General features: G+C 40.9%; 1 protein-coding gene across 5 annotated transcripts in view; it reads left to right on the top strand.

Moving 5' to 3' along the window:
• Nucleotides 1–22,908, top strand: part of VEZT (vezatin, adherens junctions transmembrane protein) — a 227,366-nt gene that overhangs the window by 103,633 nt on the left and 100,825 nt on the right. For all 5 annotated transcript variants that reach the window (XM_053716889.1, XM_053716887.1, XM_053716888.1 and 2 more), the window contains exon 3: nucleotides 6,972–7,061. In XM_053716889.1, coding sequence (XP_053572864.1) covers nucleotides 6,972–7,061 — 90 coding nt within the window. The remainder of the gene's footprint in view (nucleotides 1–6,971; nucleotides 7,062–22,908) is intronic.

The following is a 22,908-nucleotide window of genomic DNA, read 5'->3' as shown; positions in this document are numbered from 1 at the left end:
ATGAAAGTCAAAGTGAGGCTATTAAAGGGACATAAAACCGGTTAAGATCTATGCATATCCTAAAAGGGCTAATTAAAGGGACACTGTACCCAAAAAAATTATTTCGTGATTCAGATTGAGCATGAAATTTTAAGCACATTTCTAATTTACTCCTATTATCAAATTTTCTTAATTCTCTTGGTAGCTTTATTTGAAATGCAAGAATGTAAGTTTAGCTGCCGGCCCATTTTTGTGAACAACCTGGGTTGTCCTTGCTGATTGGTGGATAAATTCATCCACCAATAAAAAAGTGCTGTCCATAGTACTGAAACCAAAAAAATGCTTAGATGCCTTCTTTTTCAAATAATGATAGCAAGAGAACGAAGAAAAATTGATAATAGGAGTAAATTAGAAAGTTGCTTAAAATTGCATGCTCTTTCTGAATTACAAAAGAAAAAATTTGGGTTCAGTGTCCCTTTAATTAAAAATAGTTTGTATAAAAAAAATATTTAAAAATTGCTGGCAAGTATTTTTAAAAATAATTTTAAAAAATAAGCAAAATTAATTATATAGCTAAGCTGCCTGGGGCAGCCAAATCCCCCCCCCCCCCCTTATCAGTGTTTAGACACAGGCATTGCATTTCAACCGAGTTCACAGGTTATAGGCATGCTCCATCAGATAATCCCTATGCATTTTTGTATTCTACCAAAGCAACAATAGATATAGATACAGCCATAAAAGGAATTGTGTGGGGGAGGCACTGCAGTAAAAATTTGCAGGAAAAGTAATTTAAGTACATATTATATTTTGTCTCTATCCCAACTTGTTTTATGTCGCTTTAAAGAGATGGTCAACACCAGCATTTTTGTTGTTTAAAAAGATAGATAATCCCTATATTGCCCATTCCCCAGTTTTGCATAATTAGCACTGTTTACCTTTTTCACTGTTTACCTTTTTTCACTTTTTACCTCTGTGATTAACTTGTATCTAAGCATCTTCTGACAGCCCACTGATCACAACATTTTATTTATTATTTATTGACTTCCATTTTAGCCAATTAGTGCAGTGTCTGCCACAACTCACGGGCGTTATCACAATGTTCTCTATATGGCTGGCATGAACTAGCTCTCCCTTGTTGTGAAAAGCAAATAAAAAAAAGCATGTGATAAGAAGCAGTCATCAAGGGCTTAGAAATTATCATATGAGCCTTCCTAGTTTTAGCTTTCAACTAAGAATACCAAGAGAACAAAGCAAAATTGGTGATAAAAGTAAATTGGAAATTTTGTTTAAAATTACATGCCCTATTTGAAACATGAAATTTTTTTTTGGACTTGACTGTCCCTTTAAGAATACTGTCTACAGATAAAATATGTAGTTCCCATTCTGCTGTCAATGTGTTTGTCACCTTTGTGAATTTATCCACAGAAGCTGCCTTTCAAATCTGCTTGATAAATATAACTTGAGTTAGATTTTTGTTACTTGTTTATAGTTTTCATGTGTCAAGAATTAGCTTATTAAATGGATTAGTGTCTCTTAAGATTAGCCTATCCAGGATGTTGTGATGGTAACTTTTCAGTTGTCTGTGAGTTATCTGGATTCATTTTTAAAACCTAGAATCACATTCGCCTAGATTTAGAGTTCTGCGGTAGCCGTCAAAAGCAGCGTTAAGGGGTCCTAACGCTGCTTTTGGCCGGCCGCTGGTATTTAGAGTCAGCCAGAAAAGGGTCTAACGCTCAATTTCCAGCCGCAACTTTTCCATACCACAGATCCCCTTACGCCAATTGCGTATCCTATCTTTTCAATCGGATCTTCCTAACGCAGGTATTTAGAGTCTTCGCTGAAGTGAGCAGTAGACCCTCTACCGACAAGACTCCAGCCGCAGAAAAAGTCAGTAGTTAAGAGCTTTATGGGCTAACGCCGGTTTATAAAGCTCTTAACTACTGTGCTCTAAAGTACACTTACACCCATAAACTACCTATGTACCCCTAAACTGAGGTCCCCCCACATCGCCGCCACTATAATAAATATTTTTAACCCCTAATCTGCTGACCGCACTCCGCCGCCACCTACATTATCCATATGAACCCCTAATCTGCCGCCCCCGTTATCGCTGACACCTGCATTTTATTATTAACCCCTAATCTTCCGCTCCGGACACCGCCGCAACCTACATTATCCCTATGTACCCCTAATCTGATGCCCCTAACATCGCTGACACCTACATAATATTTATTAACCCCTAATCTGCCCTTGCCAAATGAAGGTTCCTTTAAATGACGTCATCCAAGATGGCGTCCCTCGAATTCTGATTGGCTGATAGGATTCTATCAGCCAATCGGAATTAAGGTAGGAAAAATCTGATTGGCTGATTGAATCAGCCAATCAGATTCAAGTTCAATCGGATTGGCTGATCCAATCAGCCAATCAGATTGAGCTTGCATTCTATTGGCTGATCGGAACAGCCAATAGAATGCAAGCTCAATCTGATTGGCTGATTCAATCAGCCAATCAGATTTTTCCTACCTTAATTTTGATTGGCTGATAGAATCCTATCAGCCAATCGGAATTCGAGGGACGCCATCTTGGATGACGTCATTTAAAGGAACCTTCATTCGGCGAGTAGGCATCATGGAAGAAGGATGGATCTGCGTCGGCTGGAAGAAGATGGCTGCGCTCCGCTCCGGATGGATGAAGATAGAAGATGCCGCTTGGATGCAGATGTCTACCGGTCCGGATGTCCTCTTCTGCCCGGATAGGATGAAGACTTCTGCCGCTCCGGATGCCCTCTTTTGGTCCATCGGTGCCCGGCTGGGTGAACACGGCTCAAGGTAGGGAGATCTTCAGGGGGGTAGTATTAGGTTTATTTAAGAGGGGTTTGGGTTAGAGTAGGGGTATGTGGGTGGTGGGTTGTAATGTTGGGGGGTGGTATTGTGGTTTTTTTTACAGGCAAAAGAGCTGATTTCTTTGGGGCATGCCCCGCAAAAAAGCCCTTTTAAGGGCTGGTAAGGTAATAGAGCTGTTAACTTTTTTAATTTAGATTAGGGTAGGGACATTTTTTTATTTTTTGGGGCTTTGTTATTTTATTAGGGGGCTTAGAGTACGTGTAATTAGCTTAAAATTCTTGTAATCTTTTTTTTATTTTTTGTAATTTAGTGTTTGTTTTTTGTAATTTAGTTTATTTAATTGCAGGTAATTGTAGTTAATTGATTTAATTTATTTATTGATAGTGTAGTGTTAGGTTTAATTGTAACTTAGGTTAGGATTTATTTTACAGGTAATTTTGTAATTATTTTAACTAGGTAGCTATTAAATAGTAAATAACTATTTAATAGCTATTGTACCTAGTTTAAATAAATACAAAGTTGCCTGTAAAATAAATATAAATCCTAAAATAGCTACAATATAATTATTCGTTATATTGTAGCTATATTAGGGTTTATTTTACAAAATCTTCAAAGAATGCAGCAGCACCACTTCTCATATAAAAAGTTCCTTTATTAAACACATAGTAGGAGCAGGTAAAATAGAACGACGTTTCGGGTGGTTATCCCTTAGTCATGTTCACACAACTAAGGGATAACCACCCGAAACGTCGTTCTATTTTACCTGTTCCTACTATGTGTTTAATAAAGGAACTTTTTATATGAGAAGTGGTGCTGCTGCATTCTTTGAAGATTTTGGATACTGTTTGGATCCTTGCAGTGATCCTATGCTAGCTTGCACACACCTTGGGTCTGAGTGCTGGATTTTAATCTCATTTTCAGGGTTTATTTTACAGGTAAGTATTTAGTTTTTAATAGGAAGACTTTAGTTAATAATATTTAATTATTTCGTTAGATTAAAATTATATTTAATTTAGGGGGGTGTTAGGGTTAGGGTTAGACTTAGCTTTAGGGGTTAATACATTTATTAGAGTAGCGGCAAGGTCCGGTCGGCAGATTAGGGGTTAATAAGTGTAGTTAGGTAGCTGCGACATTGGGGGGGGGCAGATTAGGGGTTAATAAATATTATGTAGGTGTCGGCGATGTTAGGGGCAGCAGATTAGGGGTACATAGGGATTATGTAGGTTGCAGCGGTGTCCGGAGCGGAAGATTAGGGGTTAATAATAAAATGCAGGTGTCAGCGATAGCGGGGGTGGCAGATTAGGGGTTAATAAGTGTAAGGTTAGGGGTGTTTAGATTCGGGGTTCATGTTAGGGTGTTAGGTGCAGACTTAGAAAGTGTTTCCCCATAGGAAACAATGGGGCTGCGTTAGGAGCTGAACGCTGCTTTTTTGCAGGAGTTAGGTTTTTTTTCAGCCCAAACTGCCCCATTGTTTCCTATGGGGGAATCGTGCACGAACACGTTTTTCCAGCTAGCCGCTACTGTAAGCAACGCTGGTATTGAGAGTTGAAGTGGCGGTAAATATGCCTGTACGCTCACTTTTTGGAGCCTAATGCAGCCCTTCAGAGAACTCTAAATACCAGTGTTGTTTAGAAGCAGCGCTAGAAAAAAAACACGCGTAGCTAACGCACCCCTTTGGCCGCAAAACTCTAAATCTAGGTGATTATAAACAGAAGTTTCAGCCTCTTTGAATATCCTCATTAGATTGCAGTATAAATTGTTGTAGACGCTTATGCCGTATAGTGCTCAAGACACGTGCATGCTCCTTAGCCTACCTAAGTATACTTTTTAACAAAGGTTACCTAGCAAATTAAGTATATTTAATAAGTTAAAGGGACAGTTAAGTCCAAAGCTTTCATGATTCCGATTTACATTTATCATCAAATTTGCTTTTCTCTCTTGGTATTTCTTTCTTATGACACGGTGAGTCCACGTAATCATCAATTACTGTTAGAAATATCACTCATGGCCAGCAGAAGGAGGCAAAGAGCACCACAGCAAAGCTGATAAGTATCACTTCTCTTCCCATAAGCCCCAGTCATTCTCTTTGCCTTCAGTGCAAGGAGGAGGTGAAGTTTAGGTGTCTGTTTAAGATTTCCTCTATCAAGAGCATCTGTTCCAGGGGACGTGTTTTCAGAGACCCTCTTGGGTAATTGTGACCACGGATGCCAGCCTGTTGGGTTGGGGAGCAGTCTGGGACTCGTTGAAGGTGCAGGGACTTTGGTCTCAGGAGGAATCTGCTCTCCCCATAAACATTCTGGAGTTGAGAGCGATCTTCAATGCCTTGATGGCTTGGCCTCAGCTGGCTCTAGCCCAGTTTCTCAGGTTTCAGACGGACAACATAACCTCAGTGGCCACCAAGGGGGAACTCAGAGTTCCTTAGCCATGAAGGAGATGGCACAGATCATCCAGCGGGCGGAGGCTCACAATTGCTGTCTATCTGCCATCCACATCCCAGAAGTGGACAATTGGGAAGCGTACTTCCTGAGCAGACAGACTTTTCATCCCAGGGAGTGGGAGCTCCATCTGGAAGTGTTCTCCAAGTCAACAACCAAATGGGGGTTACCAAAATTGGATCTTATGGCATCTCGTCAGAACTCCAAGCTCCCAAAGTACGGTTCGAGGTCGAGAGATCCTCAAGCCTTTCTGATAGATGCTCTGGCAGTTCCTTGGAACTTCAGGTTGGCATATCTCTTTCCTCCGTTTGCTCTTCTTCCGCTGGTCATCGCTCAAGCAGGAGAAAGCATCTGTGATTCTAATAGCTCCTGCGTGGCCTCTCAGGATATGATATGCAGATCTAGTAGAGATGTTGTCTCTACCTCCATGGAGACTACCTCTGAGGAAGGACCTTCTGCTTCAGGTGCCCTTCTTTCTTCCAAATCTCGTTTCTCTGAAGCTAACTGCTTGGAGATTGAATGCTTGATTTTAGCTAAGCGAGGATTTTCTGAATCGGTCATTGAGACCATGGTTCAGGCTCGTAAGCCTGTCACTAGAAAGATTTACCATAAGATATGGCGGAAATATCTTTATTTGTGTGAGTCTAAAGGATTTTCTTGGAGTAAGGTCAGGATCCCAAGGATCTTATCTTTTCTCCAGGAAGGCCTCGAGAAGGGGTTATCTGTCAGTACCCTCAAGGGTCAGATGTTTGCTCTATCCATTCTGCTACACAAGCATTTGGCGGACATGCCGGATGCACAATCCTTTTGTCAGGCCCTGGTTAGAATCAGGCCTGTATTTAAACCAGTTGCTCCTCCTTGGGGCCTTAACCTTTTTCTAAAAGTTTTGCAACAGGCTCAGTTTAAGCCTATGCATTCCATAGATATTAAGTTATTATCTTGGAAGGTTTTGTTTCTTACTGCTATTTCTCCTCCTGCTGGCCAGGAGTGATATTCCCAACAGTAATTGATGATTCCGTGGACTCACCGTGTCAAGAAAGAAATACATTTATCAGGTAAGCATACATTTTGTTTTTTGGTTATAGGCTAAACCTAGGTAGGCTCATAGGCTGATTTCTAAGGCTCTGCAGTCCACCTCTTCTCTTACTCTCTGGCTGTAAATAGCTAATAAAATGTACTGTTTGTTAATGTGTGCCATATAGATAACATTGTGCTCACTCCCGTGGAGTTATTTAAGAGTCAGCACTAATTGCTTGAAATGCAAGTCTATCAAAAGATCTGAGATAAGTAGGCCGTCTGCAGAAGCTCAGATACAAGGTAATCACAGAGGTAAAAAAGTATATTAATATACCAGTGTTGGTTATGCAAAACTGGGGAATGGTAAATAAAAGGATTATCTATGTTTTTAAATAATAACATTTTTGGTGTTGACTGTCCCTTTTAGCTGGAAAATGTTTTAAAATGACATGTTCTGTCTAAATCATGAAACTTAAAGTTAGCCTTTCATGTCCTTTTAACTTCTGCAACAGGGTTAAAGTCAACACTAGACTGGTGCTGAACATGACCCCTGAGCCAATCACAGGAGGCATATGTGCATAACTGGCAATCACTGGTTGCTTTTTTAATTCTCTTGCTATTTAGAGCACTGCTTTAATATTTATTTTTTTAAATTCTGAAGTAGGTTATTAAATAATTCACTTTGGTTTTTTTCCAGCAAAGCATTTACTCAAAATCAGTTGAAATTTTCAAACACTGGAGTTCATTTTATTCGGAAAAGAAAAAGGATGAAAAAATTCACTTGTTGGTGAGTAGTGTTTATAATTGCAGGTATTTGCTGAAGTTTGTAAGAAAAGATTTACAACACTTATTGCTTATGGTTAGTAAATGACTGTTATCTTACAGAAATTCAGTTGATAAAACTCCTTACACTGGGATTAGATTGTTAAAAAGGTTTATCTTTCAAGTAAAGATGTCTCCTCTTGTTAGTTATACGCAAACACACATCTGTAGAAACCACTGGCAGAATCTGTGCGCTAGCTGTAAAATGTGTGCTTTATTATGTCTGACCCTCGGAATAGAAGGTGACTGTTAAGATCTTGGCTTGAGTTAATGGAGACGTTTTCGTTTAGCTGAATGCTGATGACTGTGACTACTGTTACTGCTGCTTCTGTAGTATCTTTACTAAGAAAGCCTTCTGGCCCTGGGTAGTAGAAATGTAATTTAGTTAGCCCAATCTTAGTTCCTGTATAAGTAGCCCATGTGAAGCCCACCTACGTGTTTTTATTAACTGAGCTGTTTGTGTGCGTGTGTTTAACTACAGAGAAAAGTCAAACTGATTTTATTAAAATAATTTAAATGTTATAAATGTAACTGTTTTATTTGTGCATCTATTGTCAGGTACAGATTTTTATAACATTTATTTCTTCTTTTATCTTATAGTATATAAATACAATAAAAAACAAAGGGGATTTTTCTGACATTGACATTGTGCTCCATTCTTCTCCTTGTACTTTGTAAAAAAAAAGGACATCTTAAAATATACAAACTACTATATTTAACACAACACACAGAAAACCTGGCACTCACCAGCAGATTCACAGCAATGTTTAAAAGCAAAACTCGGGGAAGTCAGTTACATTTGGCGCCAAAGGATCAAGCCCAGGACCATGACAAGGTCTCCCCCTGCCTGGGACCCTAAACCAGCACCCACACAATGCATAGTTCCAAACAAACCAACTGGGAACCTCCCAGGGTGACACAGGCTTTTGTAACCTCCCCTATGTAAATACAAAACACAGGAATGAACCACACTCACAGACTGGACTGGGTACACATCCTAAGCCACAGCAAACTCCACAGCCCTGAACACTGACAGACAGCTGCAACGTTCCCAGCAACCCAGGCAGTTAACCCCAGAGCAGCCTGGGTGACAGGTCAGCAGGGGAGCATTACAAACATTATTAACACAACACACAGAAAACCCGGCATTCACCAGCAGATTCACAACAATGTTTTAAATGTTTTAAAGCAAAACTGGGGGAAGTCAGGTACATTTGGCGCCAAAGGATCAAGCCCAGGACCACAACAAACTACTATATTTATATATCTCAAAATAACCCATTAAGAAATCCTGCTAGTATGCAAAATATAATAAGAGGCTATCTGGTATTGTACCTTGAACCTTGCACATATGTAGGCCGTGTTCTCCATAAAAACATTTACAAGGCGGGTATGGGCAGATTAATGCTTTGCAATATTATAACATTTTCTGTTATTTATAAATCTTACTTGTGCTACCCAAAGCACTAATTAATTGCATAATTTAACATACGTTGATTTAATGATAGGTGCAACAAACATTGAAAAATGTATTAGCTTATTTTAGCTTAAAGTGAATGTAAAGTTAACCCTATTTGTTCAGGGCGTTGGGTAGAGTTTTAAAAATGAGGCAGAGTTTAAGTCATCAATTTGTTTTATAAACATGGATTAGTTGTTTTAAGTATCGTTATCTGTCAGTCAATTTGACAATACGGTGGGTGGGAGAGCTGTGCTTATCGTTGGAGGTTTAAAAAGGTTAAAATGTGAGTAAATAAATAAATATAAAAAAATTGATGACAAACTCTGCCTCATTTCTAAAACTCTACCCAATACCCTGAACAAATAGGGTTAACTTTACATTCACTTTAAAGGGACAATTTACTCAAGAATTTTCTCCCCCTTAATTTGGTCTCAATGATCCACTTTACCCGCTGGAGTGTATTAAATTGTTTACAAGTATTCCCTTTACCCTTATATTGGCATTTGAAATAGTTGATTTAGCCCCCATTTTGAGGATGTCAAAAGCCTTTAATGTCCTAGATATGTAGGGATAAAAAAACAAAGAAACTTTGATTACAAGTGGTCCTAATGCCTAACCTGAAAAGTGATAAGAGTAACTTAAAGGAAGCAAGGTCACTCAGGTCAAGTATTAAGCCCATTGGGGGCAACATTATTCAGTTTATTAATCCTTCTAGTCTCAAGATGAACAAGTTATCACAACCACCATCTATACACAGTGGTGAGACGTGATCAGTGAGCAACACCCCTAAGATCTGTAGTGCTATGTCTAACTTGTGCAGACCATCTTGTCACCAGTTGGTGAGATGCACCCTTCTTTCCGGCAGTCGCATAAATGATTTGGTCTGAATTAAAAACTGTAGGTTTTGCTTTAAAATGTCTTTCATTTTGAACTATAATAATTGATTAAAAAATGATTATATAAGAAAATAAGCTATGATCTAAAATCAACGCTTAAAGCATGATACAGGTTGCACCAGAGCTAAAGAAATTACTTTTATTATTGTGTATATATCACATGTGCACGTATCAACAGATAACAGCAATTGCTAATAGTAAGAACAAGGTAAAAACGTAACACATATGCATAGAGGGTTAAAATCATTGCTACAGAGAGCACATAGTTCCACAGCACGCTCTCAAAGTAGCAAGCATATCAGCCCACTCAGAGTCACTGGGCACTTAAATAAAAAGAGAGAAGCGCTCAACCTGGAAACGAACAATAGCATAATAGCTTGTTCTATGGCCAATTACCACCCTAGGAGCAACCTCTTTTTGCTCAACATGTGCCTTTCACAGAGAGGAACTTTCCTGTAGCATATCAGTCTGATCCTGACTTAATAGTGCAGTCCAGCCCTGAAATACCAGGCAATCCCTCTCTGAACGAGAGAAACGGCAAAACCCCAGAAGTATGTTTTGTACTGGGCACTTAGGGGCGAACCTGCTCGCCATATTTAACAAGCAGCGGTCATCAAACCGCTGGTTTCCTAACCTCTTCACCACCTCTAAGGTGGCGAAATTCAATCTCTGCGGTCTAGTCCAACCAGGGAGATTGACAGCTCCTGCCCGCGCATGATTGGCTGTGCGCGGGCAGGGGGCGGGGTTGCACGCGAGCGCAAAATAGCCCTCATGTGCAATGGTAAATTCCTCTGGGGAAATTCGCCCCGCCAGAGGCGAGCTGCGGTGGACAGGGGCGCGTATATGCGCTCCTGTCCACCTCAGCTTGATAAATCTAGCCCTTAGTGTTAGCAACACGCTCATAGCTTCTTTTCTTATTTAATAATTTTTTATATTACTTTTTATGACTGTTGGTACATTGATATAAGTAAACCTTTAAAATACCAATTTTGGGTGCGATCCCCGCTCTCTGTTTTCATTGTATAATAATTGATTACTACTAAATCTAACTGGACATATGCCGGATAAAAATGTAGCCTCATGCCAGAGCAAAACATTAAAATAGATCAGTTTTAAAACTGTGCACCTAGAGAAAGGAGTTGTAAATTATTTCCTAATAGAGACTACCAAAGACTCAGACAAAACCTCAGAGACTTGCAGATTTGTGCTTGTGCAGTATGGCAGCTAACACTGTGTAATGGAAGAAATCTCTAAGGTAATTTATTTTGCTGAGCCATGAAAAAAGGTAATTACAGAGCTAATTACATTGTACATTTTATGCAAACGATTTCAATCACCTCAGCTTATTCTTGTATTCTAAATACCGAAGAAAATGCAATTTATTCTTAAAGGGGCAGAAGTGTTTAATCCCTTCAGCAATACCAAAAGAATTAAACCCAATGGTACCAAACCTTTTCCATTAAGGGACCATGTTTAATTTTTTGCAGCAGAGTTAATAACTCTTTTATAGAGTTCTATAATTTAATGAAAATACATTATTATGTGTTTATATTTATATAATAAGTTTATATAATAAGTGCTGGAAAATGAAAAGGGACACTTAAAGTGAAGGTCCATTTGGATGAATTAGTGCCTGGTTTTTAATAAACCTATTAAAAACAAGGGCACTTTAATTCATCAAATTTGACATTTGACTCCTTTTCTTAAAAAATTTCCTTTAAATCCTGAATGCCGCTCCAGCGATTCCCCCGGCCGTCAGAAGCCTCTTCTTACGTCAGAAATGACGAATCCAGCTTCCTCCAATCACGGCTTTCCCCCCAGGGGGAATCATGGCCTGATGCAACGCCGTGATTGGAGGAAGCCTGTTTCGTCTTTTTGGACCCACGAAGAGGGCTTGCAACGGGTGGAGGAAGCGCTGCAGCGGCTGACAGGATTAAAAGGTATGTTTTTGAAGAAAAGGAGTGAAGTGTCAATTTTGATTAATTAAAGTGCCCTTGTTTTTAATAGGTTTATTAAAAACCGGGCACTAATTCATCCAAATTGACCTTCACATTAAAGTAGAAAAATATAGATGAACTTTAATTCATCATTTTGTATGCAATACTTTTTATCTCCTCGATCGCAGTAAAGTTCCTCCGCCCGCCATCTTTGATATTTGAGTGACAGATTCGGATCCGTAATTTTGACCAAACATTGAATGTCACACTCTCATAATGCGCATGCGTTAAAGCCGAAATTTTCTACTCAGCTTAGTCAACGACGCACGTTTACTCACACTCTCCTAATGCGCATGCGTTGAAGCCGAAATTTTCTACTCAGCTTAGACGGCGACGCGCGTTCACTTTCATGACACAATAGTCTAGAACATCAGTTAGAGTGATACGTGTGATGCTAAAAAGATCTGTCATGTCCTGGTGATAGGCAGCATCATTATATTCTTATGGGATGTAAAAATAATTGTTTTTGGCAATTGGGTAAAGTATTGTGTAAACTTGACCTTTCCCAGCTGTTTGTAACAAGATGTCCTGAAGCAGTCTGACTGTGCGGAGTTGTTATAGCTGATGTAACCTATACTCTCACTGCTACAATATCAGCTTAGAACGCATGTGCTGTTGCAGAACTAGATGGGAGCACGCTTCAATTATATGTATAGAGCGGGTGGGACCGCACTATACGTCACACTGAGGAAAAGTAGGAAGTAGCAGCTGGGAGGAGTTGGGCTAGCAAACGGCATCAAGTTGGTAATATAAATACAGTTGTGCTCATAAGTTTACATACCCTGGCAGAATTGATGATTTCTTGGCCATTTTTCAGAGAATATGAATGATAACACAAAAACTATTCTTTCACTCATGGTTAGGGTTTGGCTGAAGCCATTTATTATCAATCAACTGTGTTTACTCTTTTTAAATCATAATGACAACAGAAAATACCCAAATGGCCCTGATCAAAAGTTTACATACCCTGGTGATTTTGGCCTGATAACATGCACACATGTTGACACAAAGGGGTTTGAATGGCTATTAAAGATAACCATCCTCACCTGTGATCTGTTTGCTTGTAATTTGTCATGATCCGGTGTACATGCGCTCAGGAAACAGACCCTCGGGGCAGTGGTAGGGATTTGAAGACACCGACCCCTGACCCGGGGAAGAGTATCCTGGACGTGGATAGACCGGATCATGACAGAATGTTAATGCCTAAAAAAGGGATCCGCAGTGGTAGTGGATGCACCGACCCTCAAAGGAAAATAAAAAATTACAACATAACTCAGACCCAAGCAATCCCTAAAGGAAAAACAGAAGATTTTCAAACTTTAAAAAATTTAAAGACACAGTACTCCCATTCTAGACAATCCTCTACTCATGTTCGTGGTTACCATTTTGGTGAAACTGATCCTGAATCTGACTATGAAAATGAAGAGGATTTAACCATAGCTTCAGCAGAAAAAATTCAGGCTTTCAAAGATTTAAAGAGACAGAACCACTTTTCTAAAATGTCATCTGTTCTTCATGTTCGTGATTACCATTTTGGTGAAACTGATTCTGAATCTGACTATGAAAATGAAGAGAATATATCCATAGATTCAGCAGAAAAAAATCAGATCTTTAAAGATTTAAAGAGACAGAACCACTTTTCCAGAATTTCATCTGTTCCTCAAGTTCGTGATTACCATTTTGGTGAAACTGATTCTGAATCTGACTATGAAAATGAAGAGAATATATCCATAGATTCAGCAGAAAAAAATCAGATCTTTAAAGATTTAAAGAGACAGAACCACTTTTCTAGAATTTCATCTGTTCCTCATGTTTGTGATTCCTATCCTGATGATACTGATTCTGAGTCTGTATATGTCAACAAGGAGGATGACTTCACAGATCCAGCTGAATTGGCATTAGACTGGTATGAGCGCAACTTTAATTCGCCACAAACTCAGACAAGACCTCAACCTATTTGCTATAATGACATCCTTGGTTGTTATATTTACAACATGGATGATACAGACAGCTCCCATCATGAAACCTCTCATGGAAATACTGATATTACCATGGATTCGTTAGATTGGACAGATTCAGAGCTGGAAGAAAGGACATCTGGTTTACAGACTGCTGTTAGGAGTAAAGGTCCGCTCAACTACTATGCTGATTTATCACATCAGAATTATGCATCCAGTGATGAAGAGGATTTCTGTTCTCAACCTTACTACAAGCCACAATGGCAGCAACTTAAGAAGCCTCATACTGGGAAGAAATCTAAGCTCTCTAAGAAAAAGAAGAAGAAGAAGAAAATCCTTCTGCCCACAGAAAATCAGAAGTGCAAAGAGGAAACTCAGCCTGATTCCCCTGTTTTAGATTCTGTTGTACCAGACCCTCTCTTGCCTCCTGACACTGTCAACACCGAGCTGGATGATGTCTATAGTCACTATCAGTCTCTTCTTAAAGCATCTAATGGTATCTCTTCTCAGACTCTACAACAACTACAAAAACTGTTTCCAACTATTGAATTCTTGCATCCCTCTCATGCTGCCTCAATACCTGTAAACCCTGTGCTAGAAGCAAAAGATAATTCTGTTCCAGATATACAACCTTTCAGTTTACCAGAGATAATCCCTGGAGAATTTAGCTCTGATATTCAAACTCAAATAAGCATGCCTACTGAACTCCAGATAACTTCTCAGTCAGAATCTTGTGTCACAATTCCTCCGCATCTACCTGAGTGTGGCATATTGCAGTACACTTCACCTTCTCAAAATTCTTCTGTTATTGCATCTAAGAAATTGTTTCCCTTGGGAGATACTTTGCATCAACCTACATTTTCTACTACATCAGTTTCCTGTACAGGAATTCCTGATACTCAATCCTGTGAGGACAACTTTGAACCAAGTTTGCAAGTGGACATTCTTGAACCTGAAACTTGTACAAAAGTTCTTCAAGAAGATTCCCCTGTGCCCATTCCTGTTCCTGTTTTCCATGATTATACTACTAAACCTGACATCAAGGTGGACTCTCCTGTTTTTGACCCTGGTATGGGAATTCCTTTGTTTAACCCAGAAATGGGTGTAATAATACTTGATCCTGAAGATAGCCATGCCCTCTACTCAGAAGCGAGTATGGTTCTTGGCTCTAAAGTGGGTCTTGTTAATTCTTCGTTTATGAACCCTGAAGAAAGCCTTGCCCTCTGCTCAGAAGAGAGTATGGTTCCTGGCTCTAAAGTGGGTTCTTTTTCTTTCTCTATAGTTGAACCTTGCCCTGGCATGGGCATACCTTCACCTGATCCTACTGAGGATATTCCTGAACCTTGCCCAGATGTGGGTACTTCTGAACATTGCCCTGGCATGGGCATTCCTTCACCTGATCCTACTGAGGATAGTCCTGAACCTTACCCAGATGTGGGTACTTCTGAACATTGCCCTGGCATGGGCATTCCTTCACCTGATCCTACTGAGGATATGACTGAACCTTGCCCAGATGTGGGTATTCCTGAACCTTACCCTGGTGTGGACATTCATATACCTATTCTTAGTGAGAACACTTTTGATTCTGAATCCAGTAAGGAGACATTTAATTTTGAATTAGAAGATGGCAAGAACTGGACAAATCTTGCACTCTACACTCCTATCTCCTATTTTGAAGAAAGCCCTGCTATTGCGTTAGAAGTGGCTATAGCTTTTTCTTTTGGAGTATATCTAATCCTCAGCCAAGAGGTTAATTCTGAGGATACTCAAATCTCTGACCCAAAGGTGGTTAATCTGGTTATCAATCCAGAATGCTGCATCTCTATTTCTGAAGCTGAGGAAAGCCTTTTCATATCTCTAGGACTGGCTGCCTTTTCATTGGCTATATACATGGTCATCTATCATGAAGAACATCCACCTGTCTACCCTCAGAATGATTCTGTGGTAGGAAGCTCATTGTATGTTACGTTCATGCATTCTCACGATGACTACAAAAAAGTTGACTTCAAGTTTTGCTCTCATCATTGTCAAGATCTTTTGATACCTGAATTACATGGCCTTTACTTCGTCATTCAACTTTTTCAAGAGATCTCCAACCCTCCTTTCTCCAACATAGGTGTGTCCGGTCCACGGCGTCATCCTTACTTGTGGGATATTCTCTTCCCCAACAGGAAATGGCAAAGAGCCCAGCAAAGCTGGTCACATGATCCCTCCTAGGCTCCGCCTACCCCAGTCATTCTCTTTGCCGTTGTACAGGCAACATCTCCACGGAGATGGCTTAGAGTTTTTTAGTGTTTAACTGTAGTTTTTCTTATTCAATCAAGAGTTTGTTATTTTAAAATAGTGCTGGTATGTACTATTTACTCAGAAACAGAAAAGAGATGAAGATTTCTGTTTGTATGAGGAAAATGATTTTAGCAACCGTCACTAAAATCCATGGCTGTTCCACACAGGACTGTTGAGAGCAATTAACTTCAGTTGGGGGAACAGTGAGCAGTCTCTTGCTGCTTGAGGTATGACACATTCTAACAAGACGATGTAATGCTGGAAGCTGTCATTTTCCCTATGGGATCCGGTAAGCCATGTTTATTACGATCGTAAATAAGGGCTTCAAAAAGGGCTTATTAAGACTGTAGACTTTTTCTGGGCTAAATCGATTCATTATTAACACATATTTAGCCTTGAGGAATCATTTTATCTGGGTATTTTGATATAATAATATCGGCAGGCACTGTTTTAGACACCTTATTCTTTAGGGGCTTTCCCAAAGCATAGGCAGAGCCTCATTTTCGCGCCGGTGTTGCGCACTTGTTTTTGAGAGGCATGGCATGCAGTCGCATGTGAGAGGAGCTCTGATACTTAGAAAAGACTTTCTGAAGGCGTCATTTGGTATCGTATTCCCCTTGGGGCTTGGTTGGGTCTCAGCAAAGCAGATACCAGGGACTGTAAAGGGGTTAAAGTTCAAAACGGCTCCGGTTCCGTTATTTTAAGGGTTAAAGCTTCCAAATTTGGTGTGCAATACTTTTAAGGCTTTAAGACACTGTGGTGAAAATTTGGTGAATTTTGAACAATTCCTTCATGTTTTTTCGCAATTGCAGTAATAAAGTGTGTTCAGTTTAAAATTTAAAGTGACAGTAACGGTTTTATTTTAAAACGTTTTTTGTACTTTGTTATCAAGTTTATGCCTGTTTAACATGTCTGAACTACCAGATAGACTGTGTTCTGAATGTGGGGAAGCCAGAATTCCTATTCATTTAAATAAATGTGATTTATGTGACAATGACAATGATGCCCAAGATGATTCCTCAAGTGAGGGGAGTAAGCATGGTACTGCATCATTCCCTCCTTCGTCTACACGAGTCTTGCCCACTCAGGAGGCCCCTAGTACATCTAGCGCGCCAATACTCCTTACTATGCAACAATTAACGGCTGTAATGGATAATTCTGTCAAAAACATTTTAGCCAAAATGAACCCTTATCAGCGTAAGCGCGACTGCTCTGTTTTAGATACTGAAGAGCATGACGACGCTGATAATAATATTTCTGAAGGGCCCCTAACCCAGTCTGATGGGGCCAGGGAGGTTTTGTCTGAGGGAGAAATTACTGATTCAGGGAACATTTCTCAACAAGCTGAACCTGATGTGATTGCATTTAAATTTAAGTTGGAACATCTCCGCATTCTGCTTAAGGAGGTATTATCCACTCTGGATGATTGTGACAAGTTGGTCATCCCAGAGAAACTATGTAAAATGGACAAGTTCCTAGAGGTGCCGGGGCTCCCAGAAGCTTTTCCTATACCCAAGCGGGTGGCGGACATTGTTAATAAAGAATGGGAAAGGCCCGGTATTCCTTTCGTCCCTCCCCCCATATTTAAAAAATTGTTTCCTATGGTCGACCCCAGAAAGGACTTATGGCAGACAGTCCCCAAGGTCGAGGGAGCGGTTTCCACTTTAAACAAACGCACCACTATACCCATAGAGGATAGTTGTGCTTTCAAAGATCCTATGGATAAAAAATTAGAAGGTTTGCTTAAAAAGATGTTTGTTCAGCAGGGTTACCTTCTACAACCAATTTCATGCATTGTCCCTGTCGCTACAGCCGCATGTTTCTGGTTCGATGAGCTGATAAAGGCGGTCGATAGTGATTCTCCTCCTTATGAGGAGATTATGGACAGAATCAATGCTCTCAAATTGGCTAATTCTTTCACCCTAGACGCCACTTTGCAATTGGCTAGGTTAGCGGCTAAGAATTCTGGGTTTGCTATTGTGGCGCGCAGAGCGCTTTGGTTGAAATCTTGGTCGGCTGATGCGTCTTCCAAGAACAAGCTACTTAACATTCCTTTCAAGGGGAAAACGCTGTTTGGCCCTGACTTGAAAGAGATTATCTCTGATATCACTGGGGTAAGGGCCACGCCCTTCCTCAGGATCGGCCTTTCAAGGCAAAAAATAAACCTAATTTTCGTCCCTTTCGTAGAAACGGACCAGCCCAAAGTGCTACGTCCTCTAAGAAAGAGGGTAATACTTCTCAAGCCAAGCCAGCTTGGAGACCAATGCAAGGCTGGAACAAGGGTAAGCAGGCCAAGAAACCTGCCACTGCTACCAAGACAGCATGAAATGTTGGCCCCCGATCCGGGACCGGATCTGGTGGGGGGCAGACTCTCTCTCTTCGCTCAGGCTTGGGCAAGAGATGTTCTGGATCCTTGGGCGCTAGAAATAGTCTCCCAAGGTTATCTTCTGGAATTCAAGGGACTTCCCCCAAGGGGGAGGTTCCACAGGTCTCAGTTGTCTTCAGACCACATAAAAAGACAGGCATTCTTACATTGTGTAGAAGACCTGTTAAAAATGGGAGTGATTCATCCTGTTCCATTAAGAGAACAAGGGATGGGATTCTACTCCAATCTGTTCATAGTTCCCAAAAAAGAGGGAACGTTCAGACCAATCTTAGATCTCAAGATCTTAAACAAGTTTCTCAAGGTTCCATCGTTCAAGATGGAAACCATTCGAACTATTCTTCCTTCCGTCCAGGAAGGTCAATTCATGACCACGGTGGATTTAAAGGATGCGTATCTACATATTCCTATCCACAAGGAACATCATCGGTTCCTGAGGTTCGCATTCCTGGACAAACATTACCAGTTCGTGGCGCTTCCTTTCGGATTAGCCACTGCTCCAAGGATTTTCACAAAGGTACTAGGGTCCCTTCTAGCTGTGCTAAGACCAAGGGGCATTGCTGTAGTACCTTACTTGGACGACATTCTAATTCAAGCGTCGTCCCTTCCTCAAGCAAAGGCTCACACGGACATTGTCCTGGCCTTTCTCAGATCTCACGGATGGAAAGTGAACGTGGAAAAGAGTTCTCTATCTCCGTCAACAAGGGTTCCCTTCTTGGGAACAATAATAGACTCCTTAGAAATGAGGATTTTTCTGACAGAGGCCAGAAAAACAAAACTTCTAGACTCTTGTCGGATACTTCATTCCGTTCCTCTTCCTTCCATAGCTCAGTGCATGGAAGTGATCGGGTTGATGGTAGCGGCAATGGACATAGTTCCTTTTGCGCGCATTCATCTAAGACCATTACAACTGTGCATGCTCAGTCAGTGGAATGGGGACTATACAGACTTGTCTCCGAAGATACAAGTAAATCAGAGGACCAGAGACTCACTCCGTTGGTGGCTGTCCCTGGACAACCTGTCACGAGGGATGACATTCCGCAGACCAGAGTGGGTCATTGTCACGACCGACGCCAGTCTGATGGGCTGGGGCGCGGTCTGGGGATCCCTGAAAGCTCAGGGTCTTTGGTCTCGGGAAGAATCTCTGTTACCGATAAATATTCTGGAACTGAGAGCGATATTCAATGCTCTCAAGGCTTGGCCTCAGCTAGCGAGGGCCAAGTTCATACGGTTTCAATCAGACAACATGACAACTGTTGCGTACATCAACCATCAGGGGGGAACAAGGAGTTCCCTGGCGATGGAAGAAGTGACCAAAATCATTCTATGGGCGGAGTCTCACTCCTGCCACCTGTCTGCTATCCACATCCCAGGAGTGGAAAATTGGGAAGCGGATTTTCTGAGTCGTCAGACATTGCATCCGGGGGAGTGGGAACTCCATCCGGAAATCTTTGCCCAAGTCACTCAGCTGTGGGGCATTCCAGACATGGATCTGATGGCCTCTCGTCAGAACTTCAAAGTTCCTTGCTACGGGTCCAGATCCAGGGATCCCAAGGCGGCTCTAGTGGATGCACTAGTAGCACCTTGGACCTTCAAACTAGCTTATGTGTTCCCGCCGTTTCCTCTCATCCCCAGGCTGGTAGCCAGGATCAATCAGGAGAGGGCGTCGGTGATCTTGATAGCTCCTGCGTGGCCACGCAGGACTTGGTATGCAGATCTGGTGAATATGTCATCGGCTCCACCTTGGAAGCTACCTTTGAGACGAGACCTTCTGGTTCAGGGTCCGTTCGAACATCCGAATCTGGTTTCACTCCAGCTGACTGCTTGGAGATTGAACGCTTGATCTTATCGAAGCGAGGGTTCTCAGATTCTGTTATCGATACTCTTGTTCAGGCCAGAAAGCCTGTAACTAGAAAGATTTACCACAAAATTTGGAAGAAATATATCTGTTGGTGTGAATCTAAAGGATTCCCTTGGGACAAGGTTAAGATTCCTAGGATTCTATCCTTCCTTCAAGAAGGATTGGAAAAAGGATTATCTGCAAGTTCCCTGAAGGGACAGATTTCTGCCTTGTCTGTGTTACTTCACAAAAAGCTGGCCGCTGTGCCAGATGTTCAAGCCTTTGTTCAGGCTCTGGTTAGAATTAAGCCTGTTTACAAACCTTTGACTCCTCCTTGGAGTCTCAATTTAGTTCTTTCAGTTCTTCAGGGGGTTCCGTTTGAACCCTTACATTCCGTTGATATTAAGTTATTATCTTGGAAAGTTTTGTTTTTAGTTGCAATTTCTTCTGCTAGAAGAGTTTCAGAATTATCTGCTCTGCAGTGTTCTCCTCCTTATCTGGTGTTCCATGCAGATAAGGTGGTTTTACGTACTAAACCTGGTTTTCTTCCAAAAGTTGTTTCTAACAAAAACATTAACCAGGAGATTATCGTACCTTCTCTGTGTCCGAAACCAGTTTCAAAGAAGGAACGTTTGTTGCACAATTTGGATGTTGTTCGCGCTCTAAAATTCTATTTAGACGCTACAAAGGATTTTAGACAAACATCTTCCTTGTTTGTTGTTTATTCCGGTAAAAGGAGAGGTCAAAAAGCAACTTCTACCTCTCTCTCTTTTTGGATTAAAAGCATCATCAGATTGGCTTACGAGACTGCCGGACGGCAGCCTCCCGAAAGAATCACGGCTCATTCCACTAGGGCTGTGGCTTCCACATGGGCCTTCAAGAACGAGGCTTCTGTTGATCAGATATGTAGGGCAGCGACTTGGTCTTCACTGCACACTTTTACCAAATTTTACAAGTTTGATACTTTTGCTTCTTCTGAGGCTATTTTTGGGAGAAAGGTTTTGCAAGCCGTGGTGCCTTCCATTTAGGTGACCTGATTTGCTCCCTCCCTTCATCCGTGTCCTAAAGCTTTGGTATTGGTTCCCACAAGTAAGGATGACGCCGTGGACCGGACACACCTATGTTGGAGAAAACAGAATTTATGTTTACCTGATAAATTACTTTCTCCAACGGTGTGTCCGGTCCACGGCCCGCCCTGGTTTTTTTAATCAGGTCTGATAATTTATTTTCTTTAACTACAGTCACCACGGTACCATATGGTTTCTCCTATGCAAATATTCCTCCTTAACGTCGGTCGAATGACTGGGGTAGGCGGAGCCTAGGAGGGATCATGTGACCAGCTTTGCTGGGCTCTTTGCCATTTCCTGTTGGGGAAGAGAATATCCCACAAGTAAGGATGACGCCGTGGACCGGACACACCGTTGGAGAAAGTAATTTATCAGGTAAACATAAATTCTGTTTTCTTGATTTCCGATTGGACTCACTACCTCCATACACCTACTACCGATTCTCCATATCAATTTTGTTCTCTCTCCTTTTGGATTGTATTGGGCGCCCGGAGGTCGCCTTTAAGGAGGGGAATCTGTAACATATCTCAGCCTAATGTCACTATCCCTTTAAGAAATCCTTTTCTGACTGCTGCATTTGGGCAGTATTCACATTCAGCCTGCCTGCCTGATTAATCATTCATGCACCTGATTACCTCAGCCTCTTTTTAAGCCTTCTCAGGTCTAATGTGCCTTGCATTAACATTGAAGTTGTGATCCTGAACAGAGGTCTGTGACTGTTTCCTGCATGAACTTAGCAACTATTCCAAGATACAGCATTTCCTATTACCTATGCAAAATATCATCAAACCGCAAGTATCAAAAATATCTCCATTCTGTTTCCTGGACACAGCTACTTAACAATCTCTGAACTTTATTATAATTCAACTATGCTTTTGCTTACCATCACTCTCTAATTACAACAGCATCTTACTCAGAACTTTATAACTATTTCTCTGCTACAAGTTGTCATTGCTGAAATATCCTGCTGCAAATATGTTAACATATTCTGAACTCTGCATCTATGTGTTCAATTAAAAGCTTTCCTGTGATTCTCCAATATATGTTCAAACAGTAATTAATGCCTTAAACTTAACTTTCACCTGTGCTGCTCTGCTAATTACTGACATACAGCTCATTATAATAATATGTACTGTGAACCTGCAATAAACCAAGTTTGCATCTAAATGCACAAACAGTAATTAATGCCTAAACTTGCAGCTTGTCTAAGTACCTGTGCAGCTGTGCTTTAACTCTGACATACAGCTTTATATAATATTATGTACTGTGAACCTGCAACAATCCTTAGTTTGCATCTAAGTGTCAAACTTTCACCAGATTACTCTGAAGCCTGAACATTCCACTTTGCTATATTTCTCTCTCATTGAATCCTGCAGTTACTTCTATTAACTAACTATAAGTCACAGTGAACTCAGAATATATTGTATACAAATGTTGCACTCTCCATTTATTCTACAATAACTTCTAGCAACTATGAATCACAGAATATCATCTATCCACGTCCAGGATACTCTTCCCCGGGTCAGGGGTCGGTGTCTTCAAATCCCTACCACTGCCCCGAGGGTCTGTTTCCTGAGCGCATGTACACCGGATCATGACATAATTAGTGTGTGTGTGTGTGTATAAAAGGTCAATGAGTTTCTGGACTCCTGACAGACCCTTGCATCTTTCATCCAGTGCTGCACTGACGATTCTGGATTCTAAGTCATGCGGAAAGCAAAAGAATTGTCAAAGGATCTGCGGGAAAAGGTAGTTGAACTGTATAAAACAGGAAAGGGATATAAAAAGATATCCAAGGAATTGAGAATGCAAATCAGCAGTGTTCAAACGCTAATCTAGAAGTAGAAAATGAGGGGTTCTGCTGAAACCAAACCACGGTCAGGTAGACCAACTAAAATTTCAGCCACAACTGCCAGGAAAATTGTT

The sequence above is a fragment of the Bombina bombina genome, chromosome 6 (assembly GCF_027579735.1).
Source record: "Bombina bombina isolate aBomBom1 chromosome 6, aBomBom1.pri, whole genome shotgun sequence".
NCBI classification, from domain to species: Eukaryota; Metazoa; Chordata; class Amphibia; order Anura; family Bombinatoridae; genus Bombina; species Bombina bombina.
This window is presented reverse-complemented; position numbering and strand designations above follow the sequence as displayed.